General features: G+C 36.7%; 1 protein-coding gene across 1 annotated transcript; it reads left to right on the forward strand.

Moving 5' to 3' along the window:
- The first annotated feature begins 5,983 nt into the window (after positions 1–5,983).
- Positions 5,984–13,952, forward strand: slc35f6 (solute carrier family 35 member F6). The gene is made up of 6 exons (XM_026922563.3): positions 5,984–6,177; positions 8,338–8,410; positions 9,614–9,785; positions 11,092–11,307; positions 11,800–11,910; positions 12,770–13,952. The coding sequence occupies exons 1-6, from the start codon at positions 6,101–6,103 to the stop codon at positions 13,246–13,248; spliced, it is 1,128 nt and encodes a 375-aa protein (XP_026778364.1). The 5' UTR covers positions 5,984–6,100; the 3' UTR covers positions 13,249–13,952.
- The last annotated feature ends 339 nt before the right edge of the window (positions 13,953–14,291 follow it).

The raw sequence follows: 14,291 nt of genomic DNA on the forward strand, positions 1-14,291 counted from the left end.
GTAACCACTTCATCCAGAGCCTATATCAGGAATACACCCCGGATGGGACACCAGTACCATGCACACACTCATTCACTCCTAGGGCCAATTTATTCAAGCCAATCCACCTACTAGCATGGTTTTTTTTTTTTGGAGGAAACCAGAGAACCCTGAGGAAACCCATGCAACCAGGGATCGAACCTGGGATCCTGGAGCTGTGAGGTAGCAACACTACTCCCTGCACCACCGTGCATGTTAGCAGCTAAACTGGATTGTGAAAGTTGACAAATCATGCTCAAAAAGTTGCAGGACGTGGACCAGATGATGCCAAGGACTAATTTGCAAATCCTCGGAATCATCATGATAATTTGCATATCACAACATGTTATATAAAGAAAGAAGATTTTCTGAAATGAACACAAATATGAATACAAATGAATTATTTTATGTATTTACAAATTTCTACAAGACAAAAAAAAACAGTTGTAGTGAGGAGTCAGGAAATAGACATGAAGGAAACACTTAAGGATGGCCACATTATCCATAAAATGAAACTATCCAGGACAGGGGGAAGAGTGTAATAGCAACTGGGGGGCCAGAATTTATTAATTAATTATTAATAATAAAATATTAAAATGTACATAGTTTATTGCATGAATAATATGAATGCTCATTCTATATGCCAAGAAATATTGGTTTTATTGTTTTTTTTATTATTATTATTGTTACAATTAATTGGGGTGAATTGGGGTGAATCAAACAATCTGAACTCAACTAGTTCAATTCTCTGAAACTGGTTTGTTCAAAAGAGTCGATTCAGTAAAATGACTCATAATGCTCGTCACTAAGAACGACCTGTTCCTTAAGTTATTTATCAGCACAAGCTCCATATGACCCTGTCACCATATCAGTGTATTTTTCAGATTTAACTGAAGGCCAGTGAAACACGGATTGTGTGGACAGGATTAGTAAATTGACCAGTTTAGTGATAAAACTAGGATTAAAAATGGATATTTAGGAAATTTCAGTTGGATGCGGAAGAGAATTGTGAAAGAATGAGGGTGTCGGATTTTACTGGGTTCTTTACAGTTTCTGGAGTTACAGTTTTCATCAGTGTCAGCAGATGAAGATTTTTTGGTTAATGGTCTGTTTTCCAACCCTGTAGTGTTTAAAAATCCCAACAACGCTGCTGTACCTGATACATTTGTATCATCACCACACACACACACACACACTACCATGTCAGTGTCACTGCTATGCTGTAAATGGACCACCACCAGTGGTCTTCCTGTGGTTTTATGAAAGGGGTAGGGAGTGTGTGTGTGTGTGTGTGTGTGTGTGTGCGTGTGCGTGTGTGTGTTGGGGAAAATCAGAGTAATGTAAACCCATCCTCTTCAAGTGGGATTATAAATCATTACTCTTCCACAACTCTTTACTATAAAGTTGAACAATACTAAGTATGTTGAACGAATGTTCAGTACAGATATACCTGACTACAAATACATTACGAGGAGGAGGTGAATTGTTATTTGTTTTTTTTAGAAAGCTTGGCAGAAAGATTCACAGGGCAGATGGTTGAGACTAGAGTTGTGCTTCAAGACTGGGATTCCACAAGACGCAGTATTTATTCATTCATCCTTAGTAACTGCCCGGTCAGGTTTGTGGTAGTTTAAATTAGGCTACTAGAAAATTACACCAACTAAATTTGTTATGGTGGGAAGGTACAAACAAAAACAATAGCTGCGTGAGTGGGATTAAAAAAACATTCACACACACATTCCTTGTCGAACCCAGTTATGACTCGAATGATGTAGTTGAGGTTGAGTAACTTGGCCACTCTGGCAGAATGTCTCAGGCTGAACAGGATGAACATGTCTGTGGTGTTGGTGTGGCTTGGTTATTGCTTGGGGAAGCAAAAAGTTACAGTAACTCACAATTGTGAGATTAAAAAGTCACAACTATTATCTTGCAATGACGAGATAAAAAGTCACGATTATGAGATATATCTGTGTGATATCTTCTCATATGTGACAGAAACAAACTTCTATAGTGCTGCCGTTTTTACACCTGGGATGTGGGAAGGCATTTTTGTTGGGAGTGCTGGACTTTTAACCCCCATACATGTGGCGTGAGCTATGGTGTCACACCCGAATGATAATAGGAACTTTTCTTCTAACAGAGATCATGTTGATTTCAGTAATTAGACCACAGCACAGATGAATTCTCGAACCAAAACGATTTGATTCATTTTCAACAGCAGCATGGATCTGAATATTTATGACTGTAACATAAATGTTTATATTAATGAACTCATTCTAATATATTACCATCTCTATAACAGCAGATCATTCACAGGGACATGTACGGTGGATATTCCACATGATTTGAGCCTAATAATAAACAGATTGAAAACATGTTGTTGTATATTAAAGAAAACATTGAAGTTTATTTAACATTTATGGAAGAAGTGCCAGTTTGTAAAAGTTTTCTGACACAGAGGTTAGTTCCTGCAGATACAGTCATTCCCTCACCAGCCTCTTTTTTTCTCTCTTAAACGCACACACACAAAAAAGCAGACGTTCTGTAACGTTAAATATAACTATGAACAGCTAAACAGTGTGATGTGTTGTTCATTAATAAATTCAAAATTGTAATTGTTGGTAAATCGCTGTGGTATTAGAGGAGTACTATCTCTGACAGACAAAATCAAAAACTACTCAAAGTACTACATTTTTCAGATTTTCTTTTGCCTATTTCTTTATTATTATTATTATTATTATTATTATTATTATTATTATTATTATTATTATTATCAGTTGCAGCTGCATTTGGAGTTAAAGGAATTCTGAGAGTTGGAGGCGCTGCCGTACCCTAATTCCCATGTCCTTGGGTAGAGTTTATATTAAAAGAAATAATAATAAAATAAAAATTTTATTTAAAAATTGACATCATGAATTTTCTGCGACCCCAAGCCTTGACCACGCTTCATTTTTATAAAATTCTAGATTAATAAATTTTTATGTATATATTTTTCTTTATATTTTTCTTTATATATATTTTTTTATGTATTTATTTTTATGTATAAAATTTTTTTTTATATTTAATATTTTTCTATATTTTATTATTTTATGTCGGAACGGTTGTATAAAGCATTTCACAGCAAGTCGTATTGTGTATGGTTATGCATGTGACAAATAAAATTTGAATTTGAATTTGAAAAAGGACTACTGTAATATTTGAACCTTTTTATTATGTTAGTGACATATACATGTGTAAGATAAATGACTAAGAACAGAAGAAATATTCCTTGCACTTACTCGCTCACTTGCTGCGTATCTTATATACATCCGCAATATTTCAGAGCAAAATTCACTAGATGGCATGTCAGAGCCAAATCATCCCTATTTGTCAGACTTCCAAGCCGAAGTGTAAAACGTTTAGTGATTTCATGCACAGCAACGTTAAACACGCTGACGAGCTCTGTCTCTCTTAAAACTTTAAGCCTCCATCGTGATTGTTGTCATGGGCTGCTTCTCAAATCAAAAACTCTGACTTTATCCTCAAAACAGCTAGGTAGGTTTGAAGGTGACGTGAGAGGTTTTTAAATTTCAAACACTAACTGAAATAGGAAAGCCAGTTAGTGTTAGTGTTCAATAACTCTCTAGATTAGTACATAAGTATGCAATTTGAGACACAATGCTAGTTTGTTTAGCGGAGGTACACGTTTATTGCTGAACTACGCTAGTGCAGCATTTCAGGAGAGTTAAAAAGAACTAAAATAACACACACGCTATTAATTTAAATGTAACCTGTCTTAATGAGACACCTAGTAACAACTATAATGGTGATGAAGGTAATCATCAATGTTATATTTAACACTAATATTAGCCGGCTAGCTTCTTGCTAACACTACTCGCTATTGTCTGCTGGCTAGCTTGTTGCTAAGGTACTCGCTATTGTCTGCTGTTGTGGCTGTAACTGCAGTTTCTGTCCAAAATGTTGCATAAATGTTTAAAGTTCACTAAAGTAGAACAGTACCAGTAGCCACACAGTTAAAGTAGCTTTTCATGAGCTTTTTTTTTGTGCGCTGACAGAGCAAATGAAACACGCCTTCATGGAGGCAGCCATGTTGTTTTTCCCACTATGCATTTCGAACGTCCTGAGGTGGGAAATGACATCATTACTTGCAAATTACCACTTACAAGGTGCCACAAAGGTAACACTAGTTTGGGAACCCCTGGTTTAGTCCACACCAGATACAGATACGGATATTTGGAGCAATACACAGATACGTGTACAGATACACATGTGGCATTGTGTTAAAGCTCTAATGTTCAATATGTTGATTAAGGACAGTCTTTATGATTACAGCAGCAGCAGCTACTGGATACAAATCTACAGCATCCACATGAGATTATCCCTATATTATTATTAGTAGTAGTATTTAGTAGCATTAGTAGTAGTTATTATTATCCATCCATTTTCCACATCGCTTATCCTGCAGGGTCCCGGCGAACATGGAGCCTGGACTCAGGGCACAAGGCGGTTGGCGCCCTGGACGAGGTGCCAATCACACAACCATTCACACACTACAGACAATTTAGAGATGCCAATTAGCATATAACGCATATCTTTGGACTGAGGTAGGAAACGAGAGTAGACCCCCAAAGCACAAGGAGAACATGTAAACTCCACACTCACTCACTCACACACACACGGGAATTGAAACCCCAACACCAGAGGTGCGAGGTAAACGTGCTAACCACTAAGCCACCCCCTATTATTATTATTAGTATTAGTAGTAGTAGTAGTAGTAGTAGTATTAATTAGTTGTTGTAGTATTAGTAGTAGTTGTAGTAGTAATAGTAGTATTTAGTATCAGTATTATTATTAGTAGTAGTAGTATTTAGCAGTATTATTTGCATTTAGCAGTAGTAGTAGTATGTAGCAGTAGTATTTATTTGTAGTAGTAGTAGTAATATTTAGCAGCAGTAGTAGTAGTATTTAGTAGTAGTATTTGTATTTAGCAGTAGTAGTAGTATTTATCAGTAGTATTTATTTGTTGTTGTAGTAGTAGTAGTAGTAGTATTTAGCAATAGCATTAGTAGTAGTATTTGCTTTTAGCAGTAGTATTTGTATTTAGCAGTAGTAGTATTTCGCAGTAGTATTTGTATTTATCAGTAGTATTTATATGTAGCAGTAGTAGTATTTAGCAGTAGTATTTGTATTTATCAGTAGTATTTATATGTAGCAGTAGTAGTAGTAGTATTTAGTAGTAGTATTTGTATTTAGCAGTAGTATTTATATGTAGCAGTAGTAGTAGTATTTCGCAGTAGTATTTGCATTTAGCAGTAGTATTTATATGTAGTAGTAGTAGTAGTATTTAGTAGTAGTATTTAGCAGTAGTACTTATATGTAGTAGTAGTATTTCGCAGTAGTATTTGTATTCAGCAGTAGTAGTATTTCGCAGTAGTATTTGTATTTATCAGTAGTATTTATATGTAGCAGTAGTAGTAGTATTTAGTAGTAGTATTTAGTAGTAGTATTTGTATTTAGCAGTAGTATTTATATGTAGTAGTAGTAGTAGTATTTAGTAGTAGTATTTAGCAGTAGTACTTGTATGTAGCAGTAGTAGTAGTAGTATTTAGTAGTAGTATGTAGCAGGAGTATTTGTATTTCGCAGTAGTATTTGCATTTAGCAGTAGTATTTATATGTAGCAGTAGTAGTAGTATTTCGCAGTAGTATTTGCATTTAGCAGTAGTATTTATATGTAGCAGTAGTAGTAGTATTTCGCAGTAGTATTTATCAGTAGTATTTGTATGTAGCAGTAGTAGTAGTAGTAGTAGTATTTAGTAGTAGTATGTAGCAGGAGTGTTTGCGTTTAGCAGTAGTAGTATTTAATAGTAGTATTTGTATTTAGCAGGAAACTGCTTTCTTGTGGGAATTTGTGGAAACTGCGCCGCTCTCAGACCTGAAACCCGACACTAAGTCTGGTGACGCGTCACTCAGCTGACCGTACGGTCATGTGACTGCTGGCTACATCGTTAGCTTCGTGAGTGAAGGATTGGAAACGCGAGCAGCAGAAGAGTTTAATGCTGGCTCTGCTCTTAGGGGTTCATCATGACCTGGACGAAGTACCAACTCTTTCTGGCTGGTTTAATGCTCACTACGGGCTCCATCAACACTCTGTCCGCGAAGTAAGTTGTTTATCACTTCGCCTTTCGGCTGCTTGCTGTTTACCAGCCGCTTTTAGTCATAGATTTAGTCATGTATCTCAGGAGAGGTAATGTTTGTGTTTTAATTCTTTTCAACAAAATGTTAACTTATAATGAGAACAGTTCTGGCAGTGAAGAAATTTCATTTAGTGTCTCTGTTTATCATAAACACAAACACTGATCACACAAATCCTTATCGGAGAAGGTGCGAATTGTTGTTGTGGGGGTTGTCAGTCATAAATAAAAACGTAACAAAGGATTTGGTTGATTTTTTTTTTTTAAATACGTGTGCTACATTGTAGTAATAAACAGTTAAAAAGTGTACTAGCTAGTAAAACAATAATACTTAACAAGCTGTGTTGAAAAACACGTATATCACGGTTTTGAACACCCCTACACCGGGCTGTACCATTTTTTCACTGTTGACAGAGCACAGGCTGCTTATTCCATGTGATTTAACTGTGTAGTGAAGAGAGCCATTCAATATATATGGGGAAAAATGTTTTGTTAATAAGCTGTCTGGTTTAATTCAGTCTTCCAAAAATATGTTATCATATCACAAATCACATGGAGGGCAAATGCTGACCCTTTGCATGTCATTGTATAATTCACACTGTACTGGATGCATGGTGCACTATGGAATGGATGTATTATATGGAAATTAAAATGATTTACCCTGTGTATGGTGTAGGGAGTCATTTGGGATTGTTCTCTCTACATTCTTGCTTAACGCTCGTCCAGCAGTCCTGCGTGCATGTGGGCGATGCTGAGTGTGCAGTCTGATCTCCTCTAAACGTATGACATAATATTGCTGATATGGCTGGATCTGTTTTTTATGACACAGGAACTGCATCATTTGTGGATTTTTTTTTTTTTTTTTTTTTCATGTTGACTAAACAGCATCAGAATGTCTTGCGACACTGAAAAAGGAGGTGGCATTATCTCTAAACTGGCTCAGCAGACATTCTAGATGAAGTTTCAGTGGTCTGTTCAATACCTAAGTACCTGTTGGTTTGTTTAATTGTTGTAAAATATTTTTGAATTTCATGACATTTTTTTCTGATTTTAATATCAGTTTATTGTTTAAAAATCTAAAAATGATATTTGGTTATGCATTGTGGATTCTGTGTATATGCAATCAGTGGGGGGAAAAAAGCCCTAAATGCCTTTTTATTCAACAAGTGTGATGGATCATGTGTGTAACCTGAACTAAAACTAAAGCTTCTTTTCGACAGTTGGTAATAATACGTATATCGAAAGTCAAAGTGAAAGGACTCCACCTAAAGTGGATGAAATACGAGAAGAAAGTAGTTCCTTGTAACTGTCTCATGTAGAAAGACGTGTTTTTTTTTTTTTTTTTAAATTCCCCGTCTGATGTCTATATTAGGTAGTGTCTTATTCACACCACTATTGAAAGCACATGGCAGTCACGCTCCTTCTAATTGCCTACGTATCAAAGGCAGACGAGATTCCCATCATGAGATGAGAGGTCATGAGCACTTAACCTTAATCTAAGACTAACTGCTATTCGGAGAAGGAAGATCACTCGCGTGAAGCGCTCGTCAGCAGGATTAAGGTGCTGATGAATGATTATTCATGTGGCTTGAGTAAATGTTGTTATCTCGCTAATCTAAAAGAGCCATTAATAATCAATGTGAAAGTGTCTTGTTTCAGCTTAAGGCGCTATACCATCAATACATCACTCGGAAACCTGTAGACAAGTCCTGGACTGCTGTGGACATCAATACTGCGTGGTTTTCTTATCCCGATTTTTTTCCACCTATTATCCTGTTTTTTTTTCCTGTAACATCTGAAAGTCTATAGTGAACTTCAGACCCAGTGCAAAACTCAGAAATCGGTCAATAGGAGGGAACTTGCTGATCACAAGCAGCCTACACATGGTGCTTATGAATCTCCAATAAACAAATCACATTAAACTGAAATGTCTAATAAAGAGGGAAACAAATATCAACTGTTGATTAAATTTAGGAAAAATAGTGTGGCTCGGTATTTTTCATGCCTCAGCATGAAATCATTGCATTTGATTTCCAATCACGATAGCAAAACAGTCTCTTTACTGCAGTTAAAGCATTATTGTGAGTAAATATATGACTGAAATGCCTGTATTAATTATATTCACAGATGGGCTGACATGTTTTCTGCTCCTGGTTGCTCTGGTGCCCCTGATCACAGCTTCTCCCATCCCTTCTTGCAGGTAATGTTCCTCTTTTAAATATTTTTAAATATTCTTTTTAACCTAATTTTCTTCTTCTTCTTTTTTTAATGGTAGCTAACTCACTAGCTGATTTTCTGCTAGTGCTAATTATCAGATTTTTATTTAATGTAGCCATGTCATTGATTAATTTCAGTCCATTTTACTGTTACATAAGGAATCAAACATTTGGCAGCATACTGTAATAGAAAATAAATCATCGACAGGGTGGTGTGATGCATCCAGATGTGATACATCCAGATGTGAAGCGGCATTACTATTACCACCCCGTAGTTGATTATTTTCCTGTAACTGCTCACCTCGAAGTGTTTAATTTCTCTATACCACAGCAACTTGCCAACACTAACAATTTTATTTATTTAGGAATCATACTTCATACTTTTTATCTTCATACACGTTATAGTTACATTTAATGTTGTGAAATGCCGATGAAGCAAGGTCTTCTTCTATTATGGGAGCTGTAAACAGTATTTCGCTTCACTAGCCTCTCTTTATTTTCTCTCGTGAACTTATGATGAAAAAATGTGATTATTATGTTTCTGAGGAACTGTAAATATATTTGTCCTGAAGATGTTGGAAACTTAGTTGGTAACTGACTTACAAAGTGTGACATTGGAGTCTCCTCCCATAAATGTTAAATAAAACATCTCACAAAAAAACTTCACCATATCAAAGATTACACATGTTTTTAGTCTATCATACATGTTATGTTTCTATAGAAACGATAAGTTTAGTAGTAGTAGTAGTAGTAGTGTGCATTACTGTCATGGTTTTCAGATGAAATTTTAAATCTCTTTAATAAGAAACTCTTTTGTCAGTAATGTCCCTGATTAAAGGAGTAGAGGAGGAGAAAGCTAACTGCATTATGATGAATATATGAGCTAACAGATTGGCTGTCTTCACTCTGAATGTCAGGTGAAAGAGGAAGGCGATGGTTTTGAAATCATGCAGCCTGTGTCATTGTTGGGATTCGAACTTGTGATCTGATGATGATTGGGCAGAAATGTTGTCACTTGTACACCTCGTAGCCATTTTTCTTGCTCAGGTTCCCTCTTCTAAACCTTTGTGTCATCAGTTTCCTAAGTTTACAAAGTGGCTCAGACTGACTTTGCTGACTCATCCTTTCCTCGACATGTCTTCTGCTTTATGGTGTCCGTTATTTGCTCTATTACCACATCTCTCCAGGCCGTGTGCATGTTTTTGGGTGAGCTGAGCTGTCTCGTTGTTTTCTACCTCCTCATCTGTCACGACCGGCGCAAACCGGCGCCCACAATAGATCCAGGTCAGAGCTTCAACCCCCTCCTCTTCCTCCCGCCCGCTATCTGTGACATGGCAGGAACCTCCATCATGTATGTGGGTAAGCAAGAGCCGCTTTTACCTCAGAGTGGTGTGTGTGTGTGTGTGTGTGTGTGTGTGTTCATTCATAAATATCCTGTCTTATTCCTTTCATTACCTGGTTCTCTGTTATATTTACCATATCTCATGAACGAATAAGGCACTGATGCATTATTTTGGCTATGAATTTACAGGAAACGCTTTTGTATCCATTTTAGCTGACAATCTAAACTTTGAATATGAAATTTTTCGAGTTCTGGCCTAAAAACTGAACTTGAATTTTATATATTGACAGTTTCTCCATTATGACCTGGAAGTTGAGGCAGCAAGTTTACGTCTCCCACCTTATATCCGATCTTTGGTTTCCCTTTACTTCTGAAAGTAAATACAGAAAGCTCCAAAGAGGGATATTTTGACATGACAACCTGATTTATCGATCAAGTTACTGCCAATTCTTGGAGGTTGTCATCTACTCCTTAAGTTATGGTTTTTGAAAAACCTGTGGTCGAGCTTTTCTGTATAATAAATTGAGTCAAATTGGCAGAAATGTCAGTGTATGTCAAATATTTCAACAATTATATCCATCTCATGCTCATACTCATAGGTTGCTCATAAGTTCCTCTTTACACAAGTTTATACAGTTATAGAAGAGTAATGATTTGCAATCACGCTATCCGGTGTCACCCAGATGAGGATGGGTTCTCTTTTGAGTCTGGTTCCTCTCAAGGTTTCTTCCTCATGTCATCTCGGGGAGTTTTTCCTCGCCACCATCGCCTCTAGCTTGTTTATTAGGGATAAATTTATATGTTTAAAATTTATATCCGAAATTGATATATTGTTTTTTGTAAAGCTGCTTTGAGACAATGTCCATTTTTAAAAGCGCTACACAAATACAATTGAATTGAATGTATGACTTCAGTTGTGCCTTCTTTTCTACTATTTTTTTATTTTATTCCCCCTCTTCCCATGCCTTTGTAAAAAAAAATATATATATATATTTTTTCACATTTTCCAATTTTTACATTAAGAATGGAAAATGTGGGGAACCAAAAATTTAAATGCATGTTTTACATGAAATAATCAATGTTTGTTTCATGTGAATGAACTGGGGAAAAAAAGACAATAATTATTTTTTATTTTTATTATTTTATTTTTATTGTTTTTGGCTTAAAAATGAACAGAAGATACACAGGATATGACTGATCTCGTTTGTTTGGTGGTTGTTTTGCAAAAAACAAAAAAAAATCGATCTACCCAGTTTCTGACCTTATCTTTTTCTTGCCTCTCCCTCTCTCTCTCTCTCTCTCTCTCTCACTTTCTGCATCTAGCACTAAACATGACCAGTGCCTCCAGTTTCCAGATGTTACGGGGAGCGGTGATCATCTTCACCGGCCTGCTGTCGGTGGCTTTCCTGGGTCGTCGGCTGCTGCCCAGTCAGTGGATCGGGATTCTGATCACCATCCTGGGCCTGGTGGTGGTCGGACTCGCTGATTTCATGAGCGGCAACAGAGATGACGAGCACAAGCTCAGTGACGTCATTACAGGTACATACAAAGCTCAAAGTCGCCCTAAACCTTATACAACATTTTCTTTTATTATTAAATTCTTGCAGGGAAATTATTTTAATTGCACAGTAGTTGCAATTAAATATTTAATCGCACGGCAGGTTCTGATGTGCAAATGAAGTTCAAGCAACACCAGCAGGTTTTACCAGCAGAAGGGGCGTGGCATGTAGAGCTAGGACCGTTATAATTTGCATACTCATAAAATCTGTAGTGTAAAAAAAGTGTACGCATGTTTCTGTGCCTTTTTTTTTTCTATTTTTTGTGCAGCAGCCATGTCAATAAACTAATTTTTCAATATAGACAAAAATTCAAATTCTTAGTGGCTTTAAGATAAAACCTATACACCACTACACATGATTTCAGACATTAAAGTCAAGCTCTTTGTCAGAATTATGATATTTTTGCTTGCTTGCTTGCTTGTGGGATTTTTAAGATATCGTCTAAAAAAATCTTTTGCTCTTTGACCCACAGGTGACCTTTTGATCATCATGGCGCAGATCATCGTGTCCGTACAGATGGTCCTGGAAGAGAAGTTTATTTATAAGCACAACGTTCATCCTCTGAAGGCAGTCGGGACTGAAGGTAAAGCTTTGGAACAAAATAGAAATTGTGTCTGATGTTGGTTCTCTTTAATATTACTTACATCCATGCGCCACATTAATACACCTAAAGTAGTGCTCAGAAATGTGTGAAATAATGAACCAAATACGTCAAATTATCCAGGAGTAAAAATAATTGTGGTATGAAATTATTTTACTTTAGTTTTCAATTCATTTATTTATTTTAATTAATGTTAATGTAATGCAGTTTTTAATTGGCAAATTTCATAAGTAAGTCCGAATAGTGCGTTCCAACATTCACATCCACTGACCTGAGTTCAGCTGCTTATTAGCATTTAGTAACATGCTGTGTTTTAATTAAAATAATTCAGAAATGAATATGATCAGAATAAACATTAGTTAATTCGGGTGTATTTAATTCCAACAAATATACCTTAACATTATTTATGTTTATATCACAGCTGTTAAATTCTCTGTTCTCGATTCTGATTGGTCAGAAGGTGTTGATTCATTTTCTATAATGCGCTAGGTGTAATATGTTATTGTTTCTATGGTAACAACGTAAAGAGGGTCGTGTATGGTGAACCCTCCACATAATCTAAGACTAATCATTTATGGACATCTCCAGTGTCAGCGCTTTGTGATCCACAGCACACCCAGCCTTAATTAATGCTGATGTAAAAAGGTATTTAATGTAGTCAGTAAAGATGATTAAAGGAACTGTAATGTAAAGTATTGTCATTTTTGTAATTAAAAACTATTTAATGCTGCAAATTTATTTCCATTTTCGAAGAATTTTTTTTGTTTCACATCAAAATGATTACAATGGCATTTTTAATAGCTGATACATCATTCGTTCTTTTGTCCCCTCTCTGTCCTAGGCTTTTTTGGTTTCGTCATCTTGACCATCCTCCTCATCCCGATGTTCTACATCCCGGCCGCGAGCTTCGGCAGCAACCCGCGGCAGGTTCTGGAGGACGCGCTGGACGCTTTCTGCCAGATCGGCCACAAGCCGCTCATCATACTGGCGCTGCTGGGCAACACGGTGAGCATCGCGTTCTTCAACTTCGCCGGCATCAGCGTGACCAAAGAGATCAGCGCCACCACGCGCATGGTGCTGGACAGCCTGCGCACGCTGGTCATCTGGGTGGTGAGTCTGGCGCTGGGCTGGGAGTCGTTCCACGGCCTGCAGATCCTCGGCTTCCTCATCCTGCTGCTGGGCACGGCGCTCTACAACGGACTCCACAAGCCCGTGATGGCCAGGCTGCCCTGCTGTTCTGGAGAGCGGGAGACAGAAACGGGAGACGCAGACGAGAGAGAGAGACTGGTGAGCGCAGGCAGAGCTGCACAGGAGAGCTAATGATGAACGGACAACAAAACGTGTTGCAGACTCGGCATCAGCTCTCTCTTCTCTGTTTTCATTGAGCACTGACCTGACTCGATACACGTGGACTTCCAGGGAACATGACTGACCTCTCTGGGTTTTGCGTTTTTAACTTTTTTTTTTTTTTTTAATCTTCTAAATCACTTGACCAGTAGGACTGACAGTAGAAGAGAAATCTGCGGGCTGATATCTGACGATCACTGACATAAGGGCACTGAGCAGTCAATTTATTGACTATTTCTCATAATGCCATATTGGATTTACTAACGGTTTAAAAAGGGATGGTGAAAATTTTTTTGTTATTTTAAAATAACATTTTAAAATTTTTTTAAGTAATTTTAGTATCCTAGAGGGCAAAATACTCATTTCATTTTAATAACACTGTGCTTCTTTTTGGCCAGTAATGTGCCACCTTTTGAAAATGTGGGCATTTTTATTTTCTCTGTACCTCTTGTAACTGTAAGTGTGTTATACATGTATATTTTATAACAGACGGTCCTCAATGTATCAGTCAGAATAACAGTATTCGATATAAAATAGAAGTAAAACAGTGAAATTCAGTCATTATCAACATCTCCTGTCCTTGAATGAGAACATCCATGTCTGTGTTCAGTCACCTTGATGGCTTTAACATGTTTTGGTGTGAATCTCCGTTTTAATTAAATCACCTGTTAATTTTTCCTGTGTGTAAGAATGCTTTATTTATTTAAGGGAGAGGGAAAAACATTTCTAAGTCATTTACATAGTGAGTTAAGTATATTTAATGTTGTGTGATGGCATATTTAGTATTTATAAAGTGCGTATATTTAATATAATGTGATGGAGAATTTAGACCATAAGTATATTTGATGGAAGATTTCGAATATAAGTACAGTATATTCAGCATTGTGTTATGGCAGAATTAGAAAGTAGATATATTTAATATAATGTGATGGTGGAATTAGAATTAAGTTATTTTAATTATGTACAGTGGATGGAAAAAGTCTACACACCCCTGTTAAAATTACAGGTTTTTGTGA

This window comes from Pangasianodon hypophthalmus, chromosome 19 (assembly GCF_027358585.1).
Source record: "Pangasianodon hypophthalmus isolate fPanHyp1 chromosome 19, fPanHyp1.pri, whole genome shotgun sequence".
Taxonomy (NCBI): Eukaryota; Metazoa; Chordata; class Actinopteri; order Siluriformes; family Pangasiidae; genus Pangasianodon; species Pangasianodon hypophthalmus.

Excerpts from the sequence above, each read along its gene's own strand:
- slc35f6 (XM_026922563.3), top strand. The coding sequence starts at position 6,101 with ATGACCTGGACGAAGTACCAACTCTTTCTGGCTGGTTTAATGCTCACT. Across the intron at positions 8,411-9,613 it reads TCTCCCATCCCTTCTTGCAG|GCCGTGTGCATGTTTTTGGG; the intron begins GTAATGTTCCTC and ends ACATCTCTCCAG. Across the intron at positions 11,308-11,799 it reads GCTCAGTGACGTCATTACAG|GTGACCTTTTGATCATCATG; the intron begins GTACATACAAAG and ends TTTGACCCACAG.